General features: G+C 38.7%; 1 protein-coding gene across 5 annotated transcripts; it reads left to right on the forward strand.

Annotated features, from left to right (window-relative positions):
- The first annotated feature begins 1,602 nt into the window (after positions 1 to 1,602).
- On the forward strand, positions 1,603 to 23,027 carry CEP152 (centrosomal protein 152). 5 transcript variants are annotated; one of them, XM_079317607.1, is made up of 26 exons: positions 1,603 to 1,694; positions 2,842 to 2,964; positions 3,641 to 3,741; positions 3,960 to 4,026; positions 5,051 to 5,219; positions 5,869 to 6,009; positions 6,921 to 7,060; positions 7,342 to 7,542; positions 8,959 to 9,106; positions 9,751 to 9,842; positions 10,651 to 10,814; positions 11,406 to 11,610; positions 12,366 to 12,458; positions 12,584 to 12,714; positions 12,886 to 13,014; positions 13,152 to 13,287; positions 14,019 to 14,198; positions 14,686 to 14,958; positions 15,392 to 15,505; positions 15,782 to 16,411; positions 17,820 to 17,991; positions 20,128 to 20,209; positions 20,296 to 20,402; positions 21,132 to 21,288; positions 21,566 to 21,669; positions 21,791 to 23,027. In XM_079317607.1, exons 2-26 carry the CDS (start codon positions 2,878 to 2,880, stop codon positions 22,654 to 22,656), a joined length of 4,689 nt encoding a protein of 1,562 aa, XP_079173733.1. In that variant the 5' UTR covers positions 1,603 to 1,694; positions 2,842 to 2,877; the 3' UTR covers positions 22,657 to 23,027. The 5 variants fall into 5 exon arrangements, with proteins under 5 accessions (XP_079173733.1, XP_079173734.1, XP_079173735.1 ...); XM_079317608.1 differs by lacking the exon at positions 15,392 to 15,505; XM_079317609.1 differs by lacking the exon at positions 14,686 to 14,958 and having other exon boundaries at positions 21,791 to 22,861.
- The last annotated feature ends 369 nt before the right edge of the window (positions 23,028 to 23,396 follow it).

Genomic DNA, 23,396 nt, shown 5'->3' on the forward strand with positions numbered 1-23,396 from the left:
TACTTCTGTGGCATGTCAAGTGGAGTAAAGACCTGCTGTTTTGATCTTTGCATCAAAGCTGAGTTTTATGACAGGTCATAGAAGGAAAATGTGCAGAACTCCACCTCTATTTTTAGTACAAATCAAAGTTACTCAGGATTGAAATAATAGCATTTGGAGCTGTGATAGGATGAGATCAAAGTTTTGTGACTTTGCCAGTCAAGATGCTGACTCAGGGATTTTTTTCACTTCATCAGTTTTCACTTTCACATAAGAAGAACCAGAGCCGGTGTGTGATGTTTGGATCACAGTATAATGCAGTGTCTCTCTCTCTCTTTGAATATCACTAATGTAAAAAAGCTTAAAAGACCTGAAACTTTGTTCTGATGCTCCTGCATATTTTTTCAGTGTCTGAAGCAGAACTGAGAAGTAACAAGGAAGAAAACAGAGATAATTGTGTGCTAGTGAAATAAAGAAGTATATAAAAATCTTTTGATGTGAGAGAAAGCAGATAATCCAACTAATTACATATAAAAATCAAATGCAACACATCCATGCATTTTCCTAGAATAAACTACATTCATTCTCAGTTTTTGGTTTCTGGCATTTATGTGCCTTCACTTAAGCTATTAATGCTGCTTTGCGGCCCAGCTGTCTTATGAAAAGTACACTGTCAGCTTCTCTGTGGAAGTCTTAGAAACAATCATGCCAAAAAGAAAAACGGTTGTCCGAATTCTGGAAAGTTTCCAAAATATTGTTCTTGAGAAACTCAGTATGAATTGTCAGACACATTTAAACCCCTTTTTCGTTCTTGTTTGAGTCATTTAATGCCTGTGAAAACGATGAAAAAATTGGTTAACCACTACTGTTCGAATGGTTACTAGAGTCCTCCGGGGAAAATGGCTGATTTCGCCCATAATGCAACATTTACTAGACATAGCATGTTCGTTCCTTTTCAAACTTCTATAAATGTCACTGAATTGTTTGCTCTCATCAAGAAAAGTCCTCTAACAATGACCCAAGTGTCTGTGCCCGGGGGTCCTTTCCCGCGCGGGCGGCGCTGTCCGAGCTGAGGGCGAGGCCCCCACTGGGACTGTTACACACGGAACCAGCTCTGCGTCAGAATTGCTTCCTGCCCGCGACTCCGCGCAATAAATCATAAATCTGTCCTTCTGAGGAGTTTTAATCTTTTAAAGAGAATGAGCTCTCGAAGCAGAGCGGGTTCCCGAGCACTGGGCAAGGTGCTCGGACAGGAGAGGTGACCGCGCCCCCCTCGGCGCTATCGTGACACTGTCGTGAGGCGCAGCTCGCGGGCCCGTGACGTCACCCCGCAGCCGCGCGTTGCTAGGCGACCGCCACGTCCGGCTGCGAGATGGCGCCGCTGCGCGCCCGCGGAAACCCCGCCCCTACACAAACCTCACGCTGCCATTGGTCACCTGCTTGGCCAATCAGCTCGCCAGGCGCGTTCCCGCGACCATGCGCGCCTGCTTTCAAACAATCAGCGGGCGGGCATGCCCTCCCGCGCGGTTGGGCGGGCTCTGGCCGTCGATTGGTTTTCGGAGCTGTCAATCAGCGCGGCTCAGGGCGGCTCTGGCCGCCGGTTGGTGCCCGGGGCTGTCAATCAGCGGCGGCGGGCGCGGGCCGGGTGTGATGCGGAAGAGCGGCAAGCCCGCCTCGGCGGTGGCTGTGGAGGGCGGGTGGCCCCGGCGCCTCAGGTGGGTTTCGCTCTTCGGGCCGTGCTTTGCCGCCGTCTCCGGCCTTGCAGGCCCCGCGGGAGCTGCACTGAATAACGGCAGCGCCGGCCCCGCGCCGTCTGAGAGGGCTGCGGTGGCGGCGGCCGAACTCGCCTCACACCCCTGGAGCTGCCCGCGGCCCGTCCGGGTCCGGGTCCGGGTCCGGCTCTGGCTCTGGCTCTGCGGGACTGGTGGCGGCTCTGGCGGCTGCGGGCTCTCGACCGGCAGCCTTCGCTCCCGGGGCTGGGGAGAGCCCTGAGGAAGGGGGACAGGGCCGGTGGTCGCGTAGGCTGATGGTGTGGGGGAAGAGCCTCCTGTGAGAGGGTCACGGCGATTACGGGAGCTGCGATGTGAGGCCTCCTGCCAGCTCTGTTGCAGAATTTCCTTGAACAGCAGTGGGCAAGAAGGTCCTTTAAACGCGGTGAAGTGACTTTAAACTTGAAAATAATGCTCTTGTAATATTACATTATACCAAGTGAAGCCTTCATTGCCTGCTACACCTGTGTGCCCAAGCAAGTGTCTCTTCAACAGGGAGTAACTTACCCTGTAACCAAAGGCGGACCAGCACTTACACACTGTGAACACTGTTCTCTGTGAACACACTGTTCAGTGCAGGCAAGAGCTTGGGAGTCAAGACTCTCCTCCTTACGCAGTGAAATCTACAACTGATGTGATACTTTTCAGATTTCTGTGATGCTTTTCCTATTTTTCCTTTTGCAGCTGTTATCTAAATGCTCAAGGAACAGCGTGCTTTTAGTACAAAATGTAGCTATTCTCTAGGAGTTATTCTATAAAGTTATTCTAGGAAGCAAGATGCAAAAGTGGACATAACTATCATCATGTATCACATCATATGTATGGTATGCAGCATTAGAACTTGCAGAAAATAATGTCTGGCTGTAAGTGAACTTCAAAAATTATATAATGTCAGTATATGAAAAACCCAAATACTTATTTTAGAGACTAAATTCTTGGAAGTGAGTAGGCTTGGGTATATGGGAAACAAGCAATGTGCAATGACTGTTTAAAGAATTATATTTTTGTGCTAAGTAATTTAGGTGATGAGGGTGGTGCTTTTTGATTCCTCTGGTATTTTACTCATGTGTGATGTTTTCTTATCCTGTGGTAGGTTTTGCTGGATACACAAAATCAATATTAGAAAACAATGTCCCTTGACTTTGATAGTGGAGCTCTACAAACTCAACATGAAGATGAAGAGTATGACCAAGAAGATTATGCAAGAGAGCAAGAGGTGAAAAAGAATTAAGTAATTTAATCTGAAGGCTTGTGAATTTAGCTTCTTCCTATCTTATAAGTGCCTAAAAAGATAGAAAAAGGTTTATGTAGTCTGGTAACAGCAAAAGAGTGTGCAGGCTGTGCCACTCTTGAAAAGCATAAGTAAAGTTCAGGTGTGTTTCAGTTGTGGTGTTTTTCTCTGTTTATGTCCAGTTGCTTGGTCCTGAGTAGAGCACTAATCATTGCAGTGATGAGTTCTTGAATGTAGTGATACTGACTGGCAAGTTCTTATCTGGATTTCCATCTAGACTTCTCAGAAAGAGCATATTTTGAATGTCCACTGCCTCTTTAGCCTGAAATTTAGAGAGGAGCAATCCTGGCATGATCAGTTTGCAGATGATTCTTTGAAATTAGTCTGTCCTAGGACATGTCTACTAGATGGCATTTCCCTTACCTCCTCCTGGTGCAGCTCTTTTCTTAACAAGAGTTTGTCAGAAAAATGCTTTGGTTGGTACTCTATAGTAAGCATTCTGTGCTATAAGTCTCTTTGTGCATTCCAGTGTTGTGAATTCCTCCTTGGAGGAAGAAAACCAGGATTTTGTGCAAGTGGCCTACTTTGCCAGTGTTTTTGGCCTGAACTTGCATTAATTTTCCTGAAGAGCATGTAATGAATGTTGTTTGTTCTATTTCAGTTGCAACAATTGTTGACAGACCTTCCCCATGATATGCTGGAGGACAGTGGAGACCAGCTCTCCAGTTTCTCAGACTGTAGCATCCAGGAGACTGAGGAGCAGTAAGGCATATGGCACCATCTTTTTATTATTTATGTTGTGCTTTCAAGTATAATCAGAGTTGAGTTGATGAGGTGTGTAAAAGCAATCCAAGTAAAAAGGGAGCTGTAGTGCAATTTGCAGTGAACTAGAAGTGCCTTAATTTAAAAGATGGTTTGTTTGTTTTTTTTTTTTTCCCTGAAGTTATTAGTGCATAGTTAAGCTGTTTGTATCTTTCTAGGTTACATGAGCCTGGGAAGCTTGATGGAAGGTGGAATGATCATCCATTGATCAGTGATCCTCCAAATGTAAGCTTGTATGAGCAGGGATGTAATTACTGCCTGTTCACAATAACATGCTAATTATTGTTTAAATTCATTAGAGAAATACATGTAGGTGATGTGTTGTGGTATTCATTTGAAGTATTTCTAACTTGAAGGCTGGTAACCTCAGCAAAAGAAGAGTGGGGTGAAATCTGAGTTTTGAGAGAGCAATTCTAAACCTCATATCCATCCATAGGGCTATGAACAAGGACAAAATCTGTACCCTGAACGATTCTTGTGTGAAAAGCAAACTGATCACATTGAAAAACATGGGAAGAATTGCAATGGCCTAGAAAATGATGAAGAGAAGAAACGTTTATATGATGTTAAAGAAGATTACTGTGGCCAGCATGGCCAAGATGATCCAGATGATGTGTTTCTTGGTAGAGATGGGTTTAAGTCTCCAAGCTGCTACCAAGAGAACAATGTGTATCATCTTCCTGAAAACTTCAGGCCTTATACAAATGGCCATAAACCAGAATTTAACAATCAGCAAAATAAAGTAATAAATTTTTCAGATGATCCAAAGGAACACCTTAAGCTATTTTAGAAGCTGACACATTTTTCTGTCTCTTGGAAAATCTTCACATGTTGTTAACTATGGGTAATAATGTTTCCAAATGCCTTTATTCTCTTACAATCAGTTCAAACAGTGATGGGAGGCATCTGTAGCCTATTTAAAAAGCCAAGATGTTACTAGCTGAATTTTTATATATTCATGTTATGTTTTTTTTTTCTTGTTGCCTTGGTAGGATTCCATGAGGTAGAATGAATGTGGTTCACTTAAATGTGTGCTTACTCTACTTAAGTTAACGCTTCACTACTTTTCTGAGGTGGAATCTTTCATGAAAAATGAATGCTTAAATGGTGTGCTGGATTGGAGCCTGAAAATGAAGAGCTACTAGAACTCTTCTTAATGGCAACCTGTAAAATGAAAAATATTTTCACTGAGCAAGACTGCAGTTGTAGTTTTAATTTATTTCCTCTTATGTATATATTGTCACAACAGCAATTTGTTGCATCTGATCTTGTCAATGGCCAATCACCAGAATCTTACAAAGTGACTTATAAACCATACCAAAATGGCATTCATCAAAATATTCCAGGAATCCAAGAAGGAAATAGAAGAAATGAAGTGTTTGAAGATCTGCAACATGAATTCTTGGTCAATAATGAAAGTAAGTGTTTGGTGCTTAGACTTGAAATAAACTTGTGTAAAAAGTTCACTGGAAATCAGTAATAGAAAACATGTTGGTTTCAATAGATTTTCAGTTAGAGGACAACTAAAAGTACATTGAAGTATATAATCTTTTTTGTCTAGAAATCATCTCTTTTTGCTTAGGGTGTATGAGTTTTGGGCATTAAAAATGACTGATAAAACTGAAAATCAAGCCATTTCTGATGGCTTGATGTCAAACCTTGTTGACACTTTGTCTCCTTCCATAATATTGGAAAATAATGATTCACTGTACCTTAGGTAGTGTATTCTGAGTGATTCCACATTGGGCTTTTCTGTTAGGTACATTTCAAGTAACAGAACAACTTCATTAGACATGTTGTAAATTTGTAGTGACCACAAGTCTGTGAGTTCACAGCATGTAAACTTTTATCTGGGCTTTTTGTTAGGTTGGAATTGTAGTTTGCTCAATTCTTCAGCCATTGCTGCCAGAGCAATTTGTGTGATGTGAATCAAATGTGGATTAAAAAAAAATTTGTGTACCAGCAATGAACTTAGCACTATTAAAAAATATTTTGGAGCAGGAATTACAGCAATGACTTTCTTGATATCTGTGCTGACTTGTCTGCATGCTGCTTGAAATTTGGCAGATTCTTCAGAAAATATGCAGATTCTTCAACTTCAAGTTCTAAATAAAGCAAGGGAAAGACAACTGGAAGAACTTAATGAAAAGCTAGAAAAGAGTGCACAGCAGATTAGGTATTTGAATCATCAGCTTTCAATGGTCAAAGGTAAAATGTAATTCTTAGAATTTATTCATATCCAGCAGCTTTTTAATTCTGAGATTGATGTAGAAAGTATCTTTGAAGGTATAAGTATGATAAATACTTATAAACTTGATTTGGGACTGTGTGTGCCTAACCCTCTTTGCCCAAACATTTTTATGTTTTAAGTAAAAGTCTCTGGATTGGTGCCTGACTGCGTAACTGTCTTTTCTGTGTTTTCAAAACCACTGTTGTTTTCCAGAGTCCCCATGTGTCAGGCATCACAAATGTACAGAAAAGTGAGAAGTTTGCCAAAGTAATCTTTTAAAAGTCAGGGAAAAAAAAAAATTAAAGTCAACACCAAAACACTCACACCCAAAAAAGTGGACATCTGTGATTTTTTTTTTTTTTTTTTTTTTTTTTTTTTTTGGTGCTGTCTGGTTTAACAGGCCATTTCATAGACTGGATGTGAAAAACAAATCTCTTTCAAAAATTACTAAATCTGTGGTGTAGACTGATTATTGTCTTAGTTTCCCATTTCTTATAGGAACAGACAAAAAAAAAGGTAGGAAACTTAGAGAGTTAAGACTATAGTTTTAGAATGTAAAAGAAGCAAAGAAGAGGGTAAAGTTAAACTGTCAGCCATTTGGCTGTGTCTTGGCTGTTCCTCCACTCACCTTAAAGGAGGGTGTGAGGTTCTCCTGCTGCCAGGATGGGGCTTGTACCTTCAGGGCCCTACTGGAAGCAGTGTGTTGGAGTGCTCCCTGCTGCCAGGAGGAGACAGTGGCTGCATGGAGAGTGAACGTTTTAGTTCAGGCTTCTGTTGTCCACAGTATGAGACAGAGTGAATGGTTCTGTAGAGCAGGTACTGAACAGTTGTGTTGCAGGAAGTTCTTGGTCTGGCTGTGGTTCTCACACAATTATGTCTCTTTCTTCAGATGAAAAGGATGGTTTGGCTCTTAGTCTTCATGAGTCTCAGAAACTCTATCAGAATGGAAAGGAACGGGAAATGCATCTTGAAGGTCAAATCAAGGCCCTTGAAACTCAAATTCAGACTCTTACTACCAATGAGGAGCAGGTACTGTGAATATTTTTAGACTGTTTATTGTGGAAGACCTCTACAGTTAAATGTGTGGTGTGTTTGCATTAAACAGAAGTGCCAGTTTCCTGAAATGCTGGTCATGATCATTGCAAAAACTAAATAAATACATGATGGATGGATAGGATGCATTGGTTGAAAATACTATGTATGAAAACACAGGCATTATCTGAGGACTTGTGGCAACTCTTGCACAATAAAAATTGAACTGATGTACAGAATATTGGAGCAACAGTGAAATGTATATGACTATCCCACAGATATTGAAGCAATCCAAAGTGGCAGAGGTGGCCATGGAAAGCATGCAAAAACAGCTGTTAGAACTTCAGCGATCAGATGCCCTCCAGAGAGCCAGAGAGCAGCATGAGGCCATTATTTCTGCACTCAAGCAGAAGTATGAACAGCAAGTATTGTCATTAGAGCAGAAACTTGACACTACACAATCTGCACTCCGAGAGCAGGTGAGAAATTCTTTTAGGATGCTGAGTACCATAATGTAGAGCTCCCCATGTTTCCCAAACTGCATTTCTAGACCTATAATTCTAATAACTCCTTCTGGAAGTTAGTAAGAAAATGGAAAGTCTCAGCATTGTGAGGCCTATGTGGTATGTTTTCATAAATCTCCAGGCAGTTGCAAGTTCAGATTGTGAGTTTGTACACAGCAGATGCAGAGGAGGAAGGAATTCTTGTCTTAGTTACTCTCCTGAGCTTTCCTTCTTTGCACAGTTTTGTTTTTTTGAAGGAGTTCTCTGGATAACTCTGGGAAAGCAAAGCACTAATTAAGAAATAATGTGATATTCTTACAAGAAAAACTTCTTATTGAACAGTCTGTTGCCACAATTTGGTCTCAAAATGCTGAAGGATGAGTAACCACCCAACAGTGACTTTATTTTAGAAGTAAGGATTTAAAAGTAGAGGAGAGCTGAAAGGCTGTCTTTAAAATGGAGTTTGATGTAGGTTATGCCACATGGTTGTAGAGCTTACTGAAATTATTCTACTTAATATGTCATAAGAATCCATTCCACTATTGTAAATATTCAAGCAATGTATTTCAGGCACATCTAATAAATTTTCCTATAATTTTACATAAAATAAAATTAAATTTCTGTAATCCTTGTCTCAACATATAGAAATAGATGGGTTGTATACTTGGAAAGGTAGCTGGTACTTGCTTCTAAACAAAATGCACAGCTAAATTTTTGTCTGTTAGCACCACAACAAGGCTTATATAACTTTGTCTCTACTGTGAAATATATGGTAGCATGTTTGGGGTATTTAAAGAGGGAGATCTCCTGTTTTTTGATAGAAGCTAGAAAAGTCAAAAGGTGTAAGTACAAGGCACTGTGCCTCCCAGGTCTGTGTAGGTAACTAAGTAATGCCATGAAAATGTCTACTTTGTATACCCTGTGGAAAAGAAACTATAGTTCCTCTTTTACAGAGTATTGGCACTTGATAGCTTGGCTTTAGCTCAGTTAAAATAAACTGCCTTAAGCTCTGGTTTGATATAATGTGAAGACTTGATTTTTTAAATTTTTTTTTTCTCTGATCGACTAAATGTATGTGATTAATTACAGGAGATAATCTGATGTGCTGAAAAGTGACTGTTCTAGGAAATATGAACTTATTCTCATCCATGTGTGTTTATATATGAGTGCATTTACTGCCTCCTAGGGAAAACTGAACTTTGGTGCAGTAAGAGATCACTTGTCAGCCAAGGATAGTGTTTGATCTGTGATTGATTTAGCTGTCCTCTACCCCTTTAGGTATCAGATTGATTATTTTTCTCCTTTATCTTGTATATATTGACTTTTTTTGTATCTGAAACTGTTCTAAATGGTTAAATGTTTGTAAAATGAATAAAAATACTCTCTTCCTAGAAAGAGCTTTGCAAAAATCTAGGAGAGCATGTTAAGCAACTTGAAAAATTGCTGGAAGAAACCAAATGTGAAAAAACCGAAATAATAAATCGACTGACAAGAAGCCTAGAAGAAAGCCAAAAGCAGTGTGCAAATTTACTGCAAACAGGTCAGCCTTTTACTCATACTGTTACCTTTCCCTGCAGAAGTGTCTTCAGTTTTTCTAAATGTTAAATTGCATATTGATGTTTCTATGGAAGGGGAATCAACATCAAGCTAATTGTGTTCTAGACTGTTTCCTATCCAGTCAGACTTAGCTTTAAGTCTAGACTAAGATGTAAAAACCAAATAGAAATAAAAGCAAGCACAATCTCCAAACCCCAAACAAAAATGATTGAAGTGTTTTCATATGTATTTTGTGCTGCATATCTGTAAACCTTGTTTCGTACTAAACAGGGTTTGGATGCAAGTTACTTAATTTTGTATTAAGGTGCTGGACTTGAATTGTTGTTCTAAGTTCAGGTCTTGGTGAGAAGACTTGAATTGTTTTGGGAACTGGAGGCTGATTCTTGTAAACCTGTGTCATAGAAATAGATTGTGAAATGTTTTGCAATTTGTGTGTTTGACTTTTGCCTACCTTCACACATTGAAGTTTTTTGATAGAATTGTGTGTAGTAGCTGTTAGTGAGCTCAAGGAAATAGAAACAGTAATGTCTATTGCCAGAATCAACATTGCTGTTTTTCTTCAGATTGCATAGACTTTCTTGCATATTTATGATTTCCTCTTTTTCTCCCCTTTTTTTCCTACAATAGGCTCAATGCAGGAGACAAATCAGTTAAGATTTCAATTGCAACAAGCTCAGTCTGCACAGATAATTAGCAGCAACATGAACAAGGCTTTGCAGGTTAATTTTGTTGAATGTTTTATATTCATTTGATTGGGGAGGGCATTATAACTAAGAGGTTGATGGTTTAAACACTTTAGATTTTTGGGGGAAACAAGTGCATCATCTTTGACTACTTCTTCTCCCAGTGTTCTTTGTTGGTCTTCCTCATTCCCCACCAATTAAAACACATTTGGGCAATTGTACTGGCACAAATCTGAGCTCATACTTCTGTCCAAAGTGCTTTTGGGGAAAAAAAAAAAATCCACAAATGTAAATTCAGTGTGCTGGGAGTCTCGTAACTTAATGAGGAGACACATGTTCTGAAATTTATCTTTTATCAGCAGAAGGGAATACTGGAAAGTCCTCTGTGAAGCATGAGTGGAAGTCTGTGTTTCCAGTTCAGTTCTTATATTTGATTTAAATCTGTTATCTTGGAAACTATGAATCCTACTAAATACTAGAGTAATAGCTGTTTATCCAGGTATTTAGTTTTCTGTTGTTATCCATTTTGCTATACAAGGACAGTAGGAATGCAGAAAAGCAAAAGAAATAATTCTTCATAGATGGACTATTACAAGAACAATAGGGAATATTTCTTGTATATTTTAATGAATTTGTAGTTTTAACCTATGCTTTGCTAGAGGTATCAGAAATGAAAAATGATAGCATAAGTAAATTAATGCTGGACAATTCAACTAAACATAACTACATTCAGGAGGAAGAGCTCCATGTATTTATTTTCTTTGGAAGAGTTATCATGGGCCTGATATGTTGGGCTTTGAGTCTCTCTGTTCAGTGTAATTTTTTTTCTGTCTCTTCCTTTCAGGAAGAATTAATGGAACTGAAAGAAGAAATAGCTTTATATGAATCTGCTGCCAAGCTTGGAGTATTTTTGAATGATGCAGGTGGAGAGCGACATGTCAGCCTGGGTGATTCCTATGTAGAACTGGGAATTAAAAAAATCACAGGGAAGAAGCCAAGATTCTGCAGGTATTGAATGATTTTTGTTGAAAGAAAAAATTTAAATCCTCAAGAAATTATGCAAGTTATGTGTAAAAAGAGGGTTCTATTCAATCAATACATAGGTGTTTTGATAGATATTTGAAATAGTGCTTGTATTGCCAGGTAATCTGAGAAACAGAGAAACTGTACTAGTACCATAAATTGGTTGCCTAATTGCTATTTAATAAGTCTTCAGATTTTATAGGGACTATATTGCTGTTCCTTTAATTGTAGGACTTATATTCATGGATACTTTTTTTTGCTCAAAGACTCCACATAGTTGCTTAAAGCTAAATCTGTCTTTTACATCAACCAGTTGAGTTGTTTCGTAGCTCTTCACATTGTGTGAGAATGAATCTTTTGAGGAAGGAAAGAGTTGAATTAACAAGTTCTCTGTAAATAAATTGCAGTTTGATGAAAAAGCTTTGACATTCATATCTTCTTATGCTTTTTACTATTACATCTTAGACATCCTGTTATTTCTGGTGTTATTAGTTGCTCTTCTCTTTGCTACCACTGCCTTTCAGATAAATGTGTTTTGTCTTTTAAATACTGAACTGGTTATGTCTTTCCTGATAGTGCAATACAGAACAGAGACATGGATAAAGAACTCTCTAAAGATGAAATTATTGTAGAATTAAAAGCTGAGCTGGAACGTTTATTGAGCAGTAATAAAATGAAGAGAAACCAGATTACTCAACTACAAAATAGTCTTAAAGATTGCCAGGAGACATTAGAAGAATACAAGCAGTTGAAAGCTGAAAAAGCATCAAGAGATTCAGAGGTTTGTTCTTCTACACTTCTTTAAAAGTCAAGTATTCCTGATTTTTGGTGAACAAAACCAACATTTAAACTTCTTATGAGAATAAATCAAAAATTTATGCATAGCAGCTCTGCTTTTGCATCTTTGGTTGAAAGCAATTGAATAGCAGAATTTGGGCAGCATATGCATTATTGAGTCCTGAAATGATGACTTACATGCTTGAGAGTGCTTAGTGTCTGCCCTACTTTTGTTAGAAGTAAATTTCATTGGAAAAGGATAGTTTTCTTTAGCCAAAAGGACCTTGTAATTTCTTTAAGAGGGCTGATAGTACCATTAGATTTTACAAACTGAATATTTAACAGATTTCCTTCAGAGGGCCTTCATGGTGTAATTTGATCAACAAGGAATCTTGATATTGCATCCCTCTTCACCCCATTATTGCCTTCCCTCTAGAGGTTGATCAGACTTGCAGTCTGTACATGGTGACCTGGATGTGGAATAGGAATACAGTGTATGTGAGAAGTGTGCTCTCTGTTGGATGACTGCTGTCATTCAGCTTGCAAACACAGCACTGAGTGTGTGTTTCTCCAAAGCTTCATGATACTGAGTTTTAAAAATTGATCTACAATAGCAGTGATACTGTGATCTTCCATTGCAATAATTTCCCGGTCTTTTTATTTAAGTACAATTTTATTTGATAACTCTTAACTTTTTTAAGCTAATTGCTAAGTAATTTATATCTTGAAAGATATCATCTTAATTTGATTTATTTTTAGCCTGTCACAAATTTGAAGGATGCTTCTGATAATCTAAAGGAAGAAGTTCTGAGACTCAAAAAGGCTAATGAAGCTTTGCAACAGGAAGTTGAGGTAAGACAGAGATGCTGCTTACCACTACAGGAAAAAAAAAAATCACAACAAACCCCCATCCTGTGCTAAAAACCTGTGATTAAAGGTTTTTACAATCCCATGTTACTTGACCCTTGTTTGTCCAGGCACATACTTCAACTATTGAAGAACTGAAGGAAAATGAGGAAAAACTGAAAAGCTTAAATCAAGACCTCTGTTGTCAGATGAGAAAAATGGTTGAGGATTTTGATCATGATAAGCAAGAAGCCATTGACAGGTAAGTCTGTTAACTTATTTTAGTTTAATTTGTGGATTTTCACTCTGCACATATAATCTTGTTCCAGCTGCTAGGTACAAGAGGTCAATGTTAGAAAGGTATTTTCTTACAGAAAAGTTGAACCTAGGTAGTTGAAATTGGGTAGTTATTTTTCTTTTCTTGAAATTGTAGGTGTGAAAGAACTTACCAGCAACATCATGAGAACACCAAAGCACATTTTGAGGAAGAGCTGATGGAGAGGTTTGCTGTGGAAAAGCAGCAGCTCCTTCAAACTTCTGAGGAGACAATCTCACAGTTAAAGTAAGACTTATCATTATTTCCATTTTTACTGAACCTTTCATGTTTCCTGTCTGACCTTCACTGCTAGTTATACTTCTTTTAAAGCTTGCTTGCTGTCCTGTGAGGTCAGTTGATTAAAAGCAATCTGTTCTTTGAAGGGATAGTATAGAGGAGCTGAACAAAGAGATTACTGTGGTGAAGGAATGTTACATTGGAGTTTGTCAGGAGAAGGACACCCTGGAAACTACTTTGAGACAGAAATTTCAGCAAGAACAGCAGCTGAAGGAAGAGAAGGTAAAAATGGAAATGCCTGTAAACCATATACTTTCACACTGTTTTCAAGATGTAATATTAATAAGTGTATTTAATTTTGTAAATGTTTGTGGAATCTACTTGGAAGAGATGCAACTGTATCAGAAAGTCCATACATATGACTCACAGGTTTTTAAATTAAGCTGGTGTTATGTCCTGGGCTTGAAAATATTGTAGAAGTAACTCTTTCCAATAGCTGTTTGTTTTCATGTAGTGAACTTCCATAATTCTAACTTCCAAGGATGCTTAGTCAGCAATATGAACTTTTTACATTCATAAGGCATTTAAAAAAACCCTGAATGATGATACAAGTTTACTTTTCCCTGGATAAACTGATCTAAAAGATACTGTGTTTTTTCTAAGTAGTAATGAATTCACACTGATTAGATTAAAAACTTTGCTTTTTTGAAGATGTCAGTGTGCAATGACCAAAGTAGATTAACTGTCTGCGTTAGTGAGTACAGTAAAGAGGCTCAGCTCAAAGTATGAGAGGAGTAAAGATGCTTGATACAAAAATGTACTTTACAGCAATAGCCTATAATAACCTCTGATACAGTATCTTAGAACACCTTTTTTTGAGAGTTGAATCTCTTTTCTAGATGTTACCAGTGCACAGCCTCTAGAGAGTTAATCATGTGTCTCATTCTTATTGCTTTGTACCAAAGCAGTTGTTGTGCCTTGGAGAATACTTCATTTATTTGTTTTTGGTCTAGCTCAAGAGACAGCTACTAGAAGAAAGAGAAATCTCCCTTAAACTTCTGAGGACTGAGCTTGAAGAGGAGCACATCAGGTCTATGACAGCAGCAAAGAAGCAATGGCTGGAAGAAAAAAGCCAGCAGGTTCAAGAAGAAGTTGCAGTAGCCAAAGTTCAGTGGGAAAAGGAAGGAAAAGAGGTGGGAAACTTAGATAATGGAATTTCAATTTTTTTGTTGTTGTCATTTTGCTGTTTATTTTCAGAAACAGAACTTTATGTGCTGTTATTCTGCCATTGGCTGTTAAGGATCTGTCATTTTAAAATTGTTATGACTGAAAAAGTCTATTATACATGTTTCATATTTTTAAAGAAACCCAAAACCTAGATTTTGTAAAGTAACAAACAGAATACCCTGAGTGTTACAGCTGGTAATTTGCTGGAATTTTCCACCCTGATGCTTGAGTGAAGGTTGTGCTTTCTGTTGTTTCACTCAGGTATGATATTGAAGTCCTTTGTTCCTGTCCAATAGAGGAAAGCTCTGATGAGTCACCAAACTCTCTCCTCTCTGTGCATGTATTTGTTCTCCTGTCAAGGAGGATCATTGGTGTGAACTGTGTTTCATTTGCTAAACACCAGTTTATTTAGACACTGAGGAGATTTTCTTAAAAATATATTTTTTTCCTTAGAATAAAGAACAAGTCATTGCCAAATTAGAAAGAGAATGGCAAAGTAGGCTGGAAGAAGTGAGAAGAACTGTAGTTGAATGTAATGACTGCAGCTGCCAAACTGACCAAGTTACAATTGTGGATGGAGTTTCAACTAAAGAGTTAGAAGGGACTGTTGAAGACCAGAGGCTGCAGACCCAGAAGGCTCTGAAAGAAAATACAGCCTCCAAAGAGGTCTTAAAAGAATTTGAATTAGAACTGGAAAATAAATACTGTGAAAATCTTGCCAGCCAGGTAACAATTGTTCTATCTGCCTGGAGTCTGCAAAACTGCTGTGTCCAATTAAGTCATCAAAAAAAAAGAAAGTGGGTTCTTCCACTGACTTCCTCTTAAGTTTAGCACTCATATTTGCTGTATTAGAAATAGAGTTCTTAAAAAAGTTTGTTTTCCACACTGTTAAATAAGTTCTGCAGGAGTTTTGAACAGAACTGAGCAACACTGACTTAGATTTTATACCATTTTGTTGAAAATAAATTTAATATTTTTAATTTCGGCATAATTTTTGCATCAAGAAATGCATGAAGTGCTGCTAGTCTGATTCTTATAATTTCTGTAAATGTAGGCAATCCAAACAAGTCTGTTCTTGCACTGTTACATGAAAGTAATAATAAAAATGTATTCAGTGTACCTACCTACCTACTGAAGCAGGTGTTTTATCTGTTTAAAGGTAGATGCAGCTTTAACCCAAGCTCATGCCAAGTGGCTGCAAGAGTACAAACTAAATCTAAAGATAGAACAAGAAAAATGGGAAAAAGAACACCAAAAGACTACAGCAAAGCAGGTAGCCCAAAATACTACTCTGTGTGTGTGTTGATGAACAGTTAAATCTTCCAAGTCCCATATATTACTGAGGAATGAATGCAGACATAGGCACAGGGAGTCACTAAGGAAAGATGTCTAGTGTACTCTGCTCCACACCTATTTTTTGCCTATATAGGTTTAATTTTTATTAAATACATTGAAAAGATCTCCAGTAGATTTATAATGACTCAGAGTTACCTTTTGTGTATCTATAAATGTGTGTATATATTTCTAATGACTGTTGTATATTTGGCAGTTAGCCCTGGTTCTCTCAGCTGCTGAGGAGAAATGGAAGAAGGAATATGAAGGTACAGAGAGATCTGGACTAAGAGTTAAAGAACTTGAAGAAAAGGTAATTTCTCTGAGGAGGGAATTGGAACTAAAGAAAGAGGAAATCCCTGCAGCTGTCAAAGCAGAACTAGCAAAAGCCCGTGTGCAGTGGAACAAAGAAAAGCAAGAAGAAATTATGCAGATTCAAGAGCAAAATGAGAGAGACTACCAATCCTTCTTAGATGATCATAGAAACAGAATTAAGGAGGTCCTTGCAAAGCAGAAGAATGATCTCTCCATTCAGAAAGATGCAGAAATAAAGATGTTACTAGACCAAAAGCAGCGAGAATGGGAGGCTGAGGAAGCCAAGCGACTGCAGGATGAAATGAATCGATATGAGGAGAAGACCCTGCTTGAGCTGGAGTATTTGTTGAATGAAATTCATGAAGAACTGGTCAAGTGCACACAGAATAAACATTATTGGAAGGACAAGTGTTTTGACTCTCATGTTCAATTAACCAGTCTAGGTAAAGACAAACTGAAGGCTTGTTTACAAAAAGCCTTTAGAACCACAGTCTGCACAATTCTGGGAAAGAAAGAGCGGGAGTGGAAAGAGGTAATACTTCTGTAAATTATATCTGCCAGTCAGAAAAGAGATTTGAGAAGTCAGTCAGGCCTGCTTTCTCCCATGAAATATCCATGTGAGAAATTGATGAAAAATAGAAAAATTGTGAGAAATACAAAATTCAACATTAGTGCTCATTGTTGAGCGTACTCTAAAACTAAAAGAAGACTAAATCTACCGTTAGCAAGTGAAAAGGGAAAGGATTTAGCTTTAACATCTTCGGTCTTTGAAAAAGAGAAAGTCAGGTTAGGAACATCATTTATGCAAAGACTTGTAAATTAAGGAGATTAATCCCCTTGCTTAAAGTTGGGGGCCTGTTGAAGGCTCCTTGTCATCTCTTAGATGGGCTGTAATGACAGAACCCTCCTCAGATGTTTCCATAGCTGCAAAACCCAGTTTGCAGTGGTGATTGGACAGTGATTGTTGATAATCATGCTTTCTTTTCCTCCTCTTTATATAAATGAAGATGAAAACAGTAAATCTTTTTTGCAAATTGCCTGCAGTAGGTCAGTTTGTCAATTAGTCAGTTCTCTCTTGGGAATAAGAGTCTTGCCTATTTTATTGTGCCTCTAGGAAATATTTCTCAGTGTGCCTACCCAAATGAGGAAACATGTCTTACCCTTTACTAGAGGAGTTTAGGGCTAAGTAAAATTGTGTTCCAAAGCCTTTGTTTTTGTTGTTTTAGCAGATTCCTCTTCTTGCAGTGCTTATGCTTGTAATAAGTTCTATGTTGTGGGGAGCATCCCACTGGAAATGCCATTGCCACCCAGCACTTAGTAGCTGGGGAATTATCTGAGAATAGGGCAGAGAAAATGTCTTGTTTTTCATGAGAAGGTGGGATGTTACCATTTCTTTAGTGTCAATATATTTCTGTTCAGCAAATGAGCCTTAAATGTTTCCATGTTGCAAATCATATCCATGATGGTAAAGAGAATCAGGAGCCTTTTTCCTGTGCCTTATTCACCCTTTGCACTGGAAATGAAATGTCTCTTGGTAAGCTGTTTAATATGCCTTTGAATTTCAAAACATTGGTTGGATTGAACCACCTTATCTAGTGAAGTTTTTAACTTCCTAGTAATGTCTTTTCTCTTTAAAAACCAAGTTATCTTTAGCTGGTCAAAGACAGGGTATAGTTCTGCAATGTCAAGGGCTACTGACATTTCCAAATAATACTCAAGATATTCAGGCACTGCTGTTGCAATGATTTATGCTAACTAAAACTTCTATACCATAGAGTAGATGTTTTCTTCATTATTTGACTTTTGTAATCTGTGATTCTACTGCAGGTTTAAAGTACCTGTGTTAAAATTACTAAAGCTACTTGGCTGCCAGGACTGGTTGTGATGTGGAACACTTTTCTTGCTGTGTTGGGTTTTCAGGAAGTGTTTCTCTATTGCAGAAATATGAAGAGCTAGTGAATAATGCAAACAAAGAATCATACCCTTACCCACAACATGGTGCAGGAAACACTGGGGATGTGGCAAGGCATGTGTGCAATACTGGACACCAAGCAGAAGCACAAAGGAGACTGAGGAGAGAGACACCCTTGCAGGAAGCTGGAACAGACAAAGGTATTGAGATTGATCTTAATCTGGCAGATTGCATATCATCAAATTAAGCTTGTTAGTAGAAGTCTTTAATAGTCAATGTCCTATGGATGACCCCAATGCAAAGTTAATTAGTAAATATTTGGATGATAGAGGAAGATCCAGTTCTTCTGACTATAAGGTTGATTAATATTGCATAAACTAAGTTAAAGTCACAAACTGCAATAAATGTTACTGGTCTCCAGTTTACTGATTTAGTGCTAGGCTTTGAGGTTTCATTTTATCAAATGCTTGTAGCTTTCTGCTTTTTGAAGCCATTCTTCAGGAGTAAAGAAATAGTTGTCTCATCTGCTAGAGGTGTGTGTATTCTTCAGGGGTTGTTAGCAATAAAATCTTCAGAGTATATAACAGTTCACATGCTAGTGTTGGCCATGGTATGCAGGGCATGGTCCAAACTATGTTTTGTAAATGGGTAATACTAGATGGGAACTGTGAAGATTGAATTATACTGCTTGCTCTTGGCATTGCACAAGACAAGGAATTCTGTATTCATGTAAAAGATACTATTGTGTCAAGAACTTGCTTGACCTGGCTTGGTAGTTTTCTCTGGTTCTTTTGGTCAAGACTGTAGTTGAAAAAAGTGTGAATCCCTGGGTGGCTTTTCTCTTTTTTTGTTGTTCCCCTTCTTCCCTTTTCCTCCACTTCCCGTGCCTAGCATGTAGTTTAGCACTGTAGCTCTTCCCAAGGCTGTCACGTGTACTATGGCAAAACTGGAGACAGTGTAGATGGGAAAAACTTCATGGGAGGGACAGATGTCCCTGGGGCTTTCTGTTTATTTGAGCTCTTAGGCAACTGAAAAACATAAAGCAGCAAAACCCAAGAGAGGCTTTGGCTCTGTGCCTGTAGTGTGGCTTGAATTCCTTCAACACCAACATAAGAAATTCCTGTTAACACAGAACAATACCAGCACTGCAGTGCTCCTGTCTCTAGAGCGCCCTGGCCTGGCTGTGGGGAGCAGCCTTGGCTGTCCTGGAAGGAGCCCAGTCTTTGTGTATCCCTTAACCAGGCTCAGACACATCTGAGGCTTCCCAGCTGGGACAGTTTCCTTCAGCTGACTTCAAAAGACCCTGCTTGGCTGGGTTTTTTTTAGTTTTTTTTTCTAAATACTAAAAAAAATTTAAAAACATTTAACCTCAAGTCTTTTTGCTGACTGAGGAACTCCAGATCATCACTGATGCATTGAGGCTGTGAGGGCTGTGTGAGTTGATAGATGCTGCTGCACCTTCTGGAACAGGGTACCAGCCTCTTGTAAGTAGTTTAATTGCACTGAAGTATTACACACTTCTCAGTGAGAAGAGGACTAAGTAGAACACTGAAAATAGGTTGGGCTTGTTTCTTTTTTTTTTGGTCCCATGTTGATGTATAACTGTCAGCAATTACTATTGCAAGTCAGAAATGTACAAAAAGGAACCTTGGGTCTCAGGAAGATTTGTGCTGCAAATGCTGCTGCCAGGAGCTTGAAAAAAGAGAGGCTGTGTGCCAGGACTTGAAAAAAGAGCTGGAGATGGCCCACAAACATCTTCAGCTTGCTGTGAAGGAATGTGAAGCTAAGTCAGAGCAAATCCAAGGTTAGGATTCTTAGTCACCTAAACACAACTTTGATTCTCTGATCTGTTGGATCTTTTAATTTTCTGTGTATACTGGAGTTTTGGTTATTAACCTCATAACAAACAAAAAGAACCCCTCACCACAATAAACCCAACAAAATCAACCAAGTTTTTTATCTTGTATCATTCTGTCTCAAAGGCACAACTGCTGACCCACAAATTAATAATTCTTTTTCAATGTTTGTCAAAAGCACCCTTGTTATTTTTTTATCCTGTCCTTTCCAAGTACACTTGATATCTCAGTTCAGTTTTGGTAATGACATATGAAGGCTTTAAGCTTATTTAATTACTGTATGAGATGATTTTTATATTCAGACTTCATTGAAGTGTGTTGGGATTGATTCCTGTCTGCTTGTTACTGCAACTGTTGTACTGGAGCTGATGATACTTTGGCACGTTGAGCTCTTGTATCAGAGGCAGCAGTTATTATATAAGCATCTTCTGAACTTGAATTTAGAGAAATGCAGTGAATTATGGTTCATTTTTTTCATAGAAAATGAGATGGTTCCAAGAGCTCTAATTGCAGAAAATTCCAAGACGAAGACTAAACTGAATGACCAGGGATCACCACAAAGGTATTTAAAAAACTAAACAAGATGATTTCTTATTTTGGAGGATATAAACTGCTTTTTTTGTATAGTGTGATGTGTATGCATTTCAGGTCATTGTCAAGGGGAGGCATCTCAAAACCTTGTGCATCTTCTGACTCTGTGAAAGGTCTGGAAGAAATGCGTGCTCACTACATTAAAGCTTTGAGCAAGATTAAGTGTAAGTACTAAAGACTTAGCTAAAAATTTAGTGGAGGAAAATAAAATACTTTGTTGCTTCTTCCTTCAGCCAGCTTGGACAGGAATCTGACAACCAAATCACAGGCAAAGTAAATTTTTGCATTTTGCTAGAGTGACTGTGGGAAATGAAATTGTCACCTTAATGCAACATGTAATTGTGATGGCTGAAGCCTTGTTTTACCATTCTTGCTTTGTTGTACTGTAGTATGTCTTTTAAAGTGGTAAAGTGTATTTTGAGAATCGATTGTGTTTCTCCAGAAAAAAATCTACCTAGCCTGTAGCTTGTCCTGAGAGAAAATCTGCTTCTCTCTTGTGCCATATCCTGCCTTCTGGCTTAGTCAGAACCTTTGGCTGAGGAGAAAGCATTAGGTTTGGTGCTAGGTCTTACCTGAGTACAGCAGGTCCCCAAATTCCAGCTGTATGGCCATTGAAAAGTTTCTAGATCCATATTTTGCCAGCTAACATTCCTCCCAAATCCCTCTGCCTGCTGAAGATGCAGAATCAGACAACTGAATTCCTTCTGATCCTTCTGTGGTTTGCCCTGCCACTCATCCAGTAGGCAACAACTTGCAGGAGGATTTGGTGGGATGTCAGCAGGTAAATCCATGTCCTTGCTGACTTGTTCCAGGTCTGCTAGACAATCCCAGTTTGTGGTGTGGCTTTTTCCTTACTCTGAGGGAAAACTGCTACTAATGAAGTGTGTTTGTAGGTGATATGCTTTGTTATATCCGGGAAAGTAAGGAACGAGCTGCTGAAATGATTAAAGTGGAGGTTTTAAGAGAGCGCCAAGAGACAGCACGGAAAATGCGCAAATACTACTTGACATGCCTGCAACAGCTGCTCACTGACAATGGCAAACAAGAAGGGTGAGTTCAAGTATGTTTGGAAGTGACTGCTGGCTGTGCAGGAGGTGTGTAGATGTTAGTCTGAGTGTGTCCACCTTGCAGCAAACATGCCCAACCTGAAGTCCAGGGTGTGTGTGTTGGTGCCAGGTCACTGATAAGCTGCCTGACACACTGTCCTTTCAGTATTCTCTGACTCTCAGTAACACTGCTTTGAAGTAAAATGTAGTATTGAATTATTACCCTTAAACTTGTTTTTGTTTTTGTTTTTTTTTTCCCCATGCTCTCCAATTCTTGACAGAGCTGAAAAGAAAATAATGGATGCTGCCAGTAAACTTGCTACGATGGCTAAAGGACTGGAGACACCCCTGCGGCACATTCCCCAGCGCAGATCTGCCCGCCCAGGTGTGCTGGATTCCCTGGTCCTTCTCTTCTTGATCATATTGATTTAATGCATGTGCTCATGAAAATGCTTTTCTTCCAGTATCAACATTATCTTCAATTATCTCTTTCCCTCTTCTCCTAGCTCTGCTTATAAACTCTGATCCTGGAGGTGAGTGCTCCAAAGGAGATTGTGTGCTTCGGACTAGGTCACACCGTATGGAAAGCAAATCGTGTAGTGAAAGCAGTACTGAAAAAGCTGCTGATAAAGTTGTCCAGAAACATGTTCCACGTGACTTGATGCAGCAGTTTGATGCAACACAGACCAAAACTCAACATGTGCTTTGTGAAACAGTGGCTTCAGATATTCAGAACAGGAATAATTCTCAAAATCTGGATGGTGCTTCTAGAGGTGTTCTAGCAGAATGTTATCCAAATGAAGATGGAAGAAGGGAAAAATATGGCCCAGTAGATGAAGGACCTTTGTGTGCTGTGAGTATTGGCAATGCTCCTCCCTCTGCTGGTCAGGGAGCACTACAAAATATGCAAGTACCCAGTGCTACAAATGGCCACACCAGCTCTGGGCCAACTCATATGCTTAAGGGCAAGAATGGAAGAACAGGCTTGAAAGAGGATAAATGTATCCAATCATGTGGAAAATGGAAAACTAAGTCTAAGAGAACTCAGGAATTTGATTTTAAAGACACTCCAGAAAGAGATGAAGAAAGCAGCAGTGAATGGAGTTCTGGGAATGGAAGCTTGCATCTGGATTATGGTGAAATGCCTCTCTTGTATCCTCAACAAAAATCCAATACTAATTTTCAAGCACAGACTGTGTGCTGTGAAGAGTTTCCTCACATCAGATCATTTTCCTCTGCAGATGAAAATGTTACTTCTTGGAGAGACATTTCTGGTGGCAGTGGCAAGGTTCTCAGTACAAAAAGCAGCACAAAAGTTTACAGTAGAGGCCAGCAGATAAACCCAGAGCATACTTCATTCCTCAACTCTTGACAAATCAAATTCAGCTGTCTCACAACTCAGTGCAAAATCAGATTCAAATGCAGGAACATATGCTTGGAGAAAAAATGGTGTGAGATTCCCAGTCTTGGCAAGATAGTGGTTTTTAATTAGTCGACTCTTTAACTCATACCAGCAGTCCTTGTTTGAAGGAAAAATTAACTTGATGTTTAAATAAAAGTGTGATAATTGAGGAAAATCTCTTGTATTGTGTCCATTTCATGATCAATGTTATATGAACAAATTTTATCAAGTTACTTGAAATATTACTGCAGACTTTTGTTTACCTTTGTAATAACACTTTCATAAATGTTTATAGTGCACTAGATACAAATTTATTAAATAGAATCTATTTTTATATTCAATTTAGTGTGCAGTGTTTATCTAAAACCAAGCTACTGTAACTTGTGGTAGTTTTTTTAAATGGCTATCAAAATTCCTTTAGAGTGTAGTGAGAGATGTTTTGGGGTTTGTTTGAAGTTTGTATTTTAATTGACTTTTCCATTTTGAAGGACCTCCTGTAACCCTCTGTTTGCATTCCCACAACAAAAGCAAGTATGCTTGTGTTTTTTCATTAAATTATCATAACAAAGCACGTTTCAATTATTCTTCCCTTTGATACAGCAAAAAATAGCTCATATTGGGTGTAAGAGAGGTATCAGTTAGAATGGCCATATTCTGTAGATGTTTCTTAATTAGTATGGGTTATCAGGGTAAACTAAAGATGTAGTAAT

Source organism: Erithacus rubecula (assembly GCF_903797595.1).
Source record: "Erithacus rubecula genome assembly, chromosome: 14".
NCBI classification, from domain to species: domain Eukaryota; kingdom Metazoa; phylum Chordata; class Aves; order Passeriformes; family Muscicapidae; genus Erithacus; species Erithacus rubecula.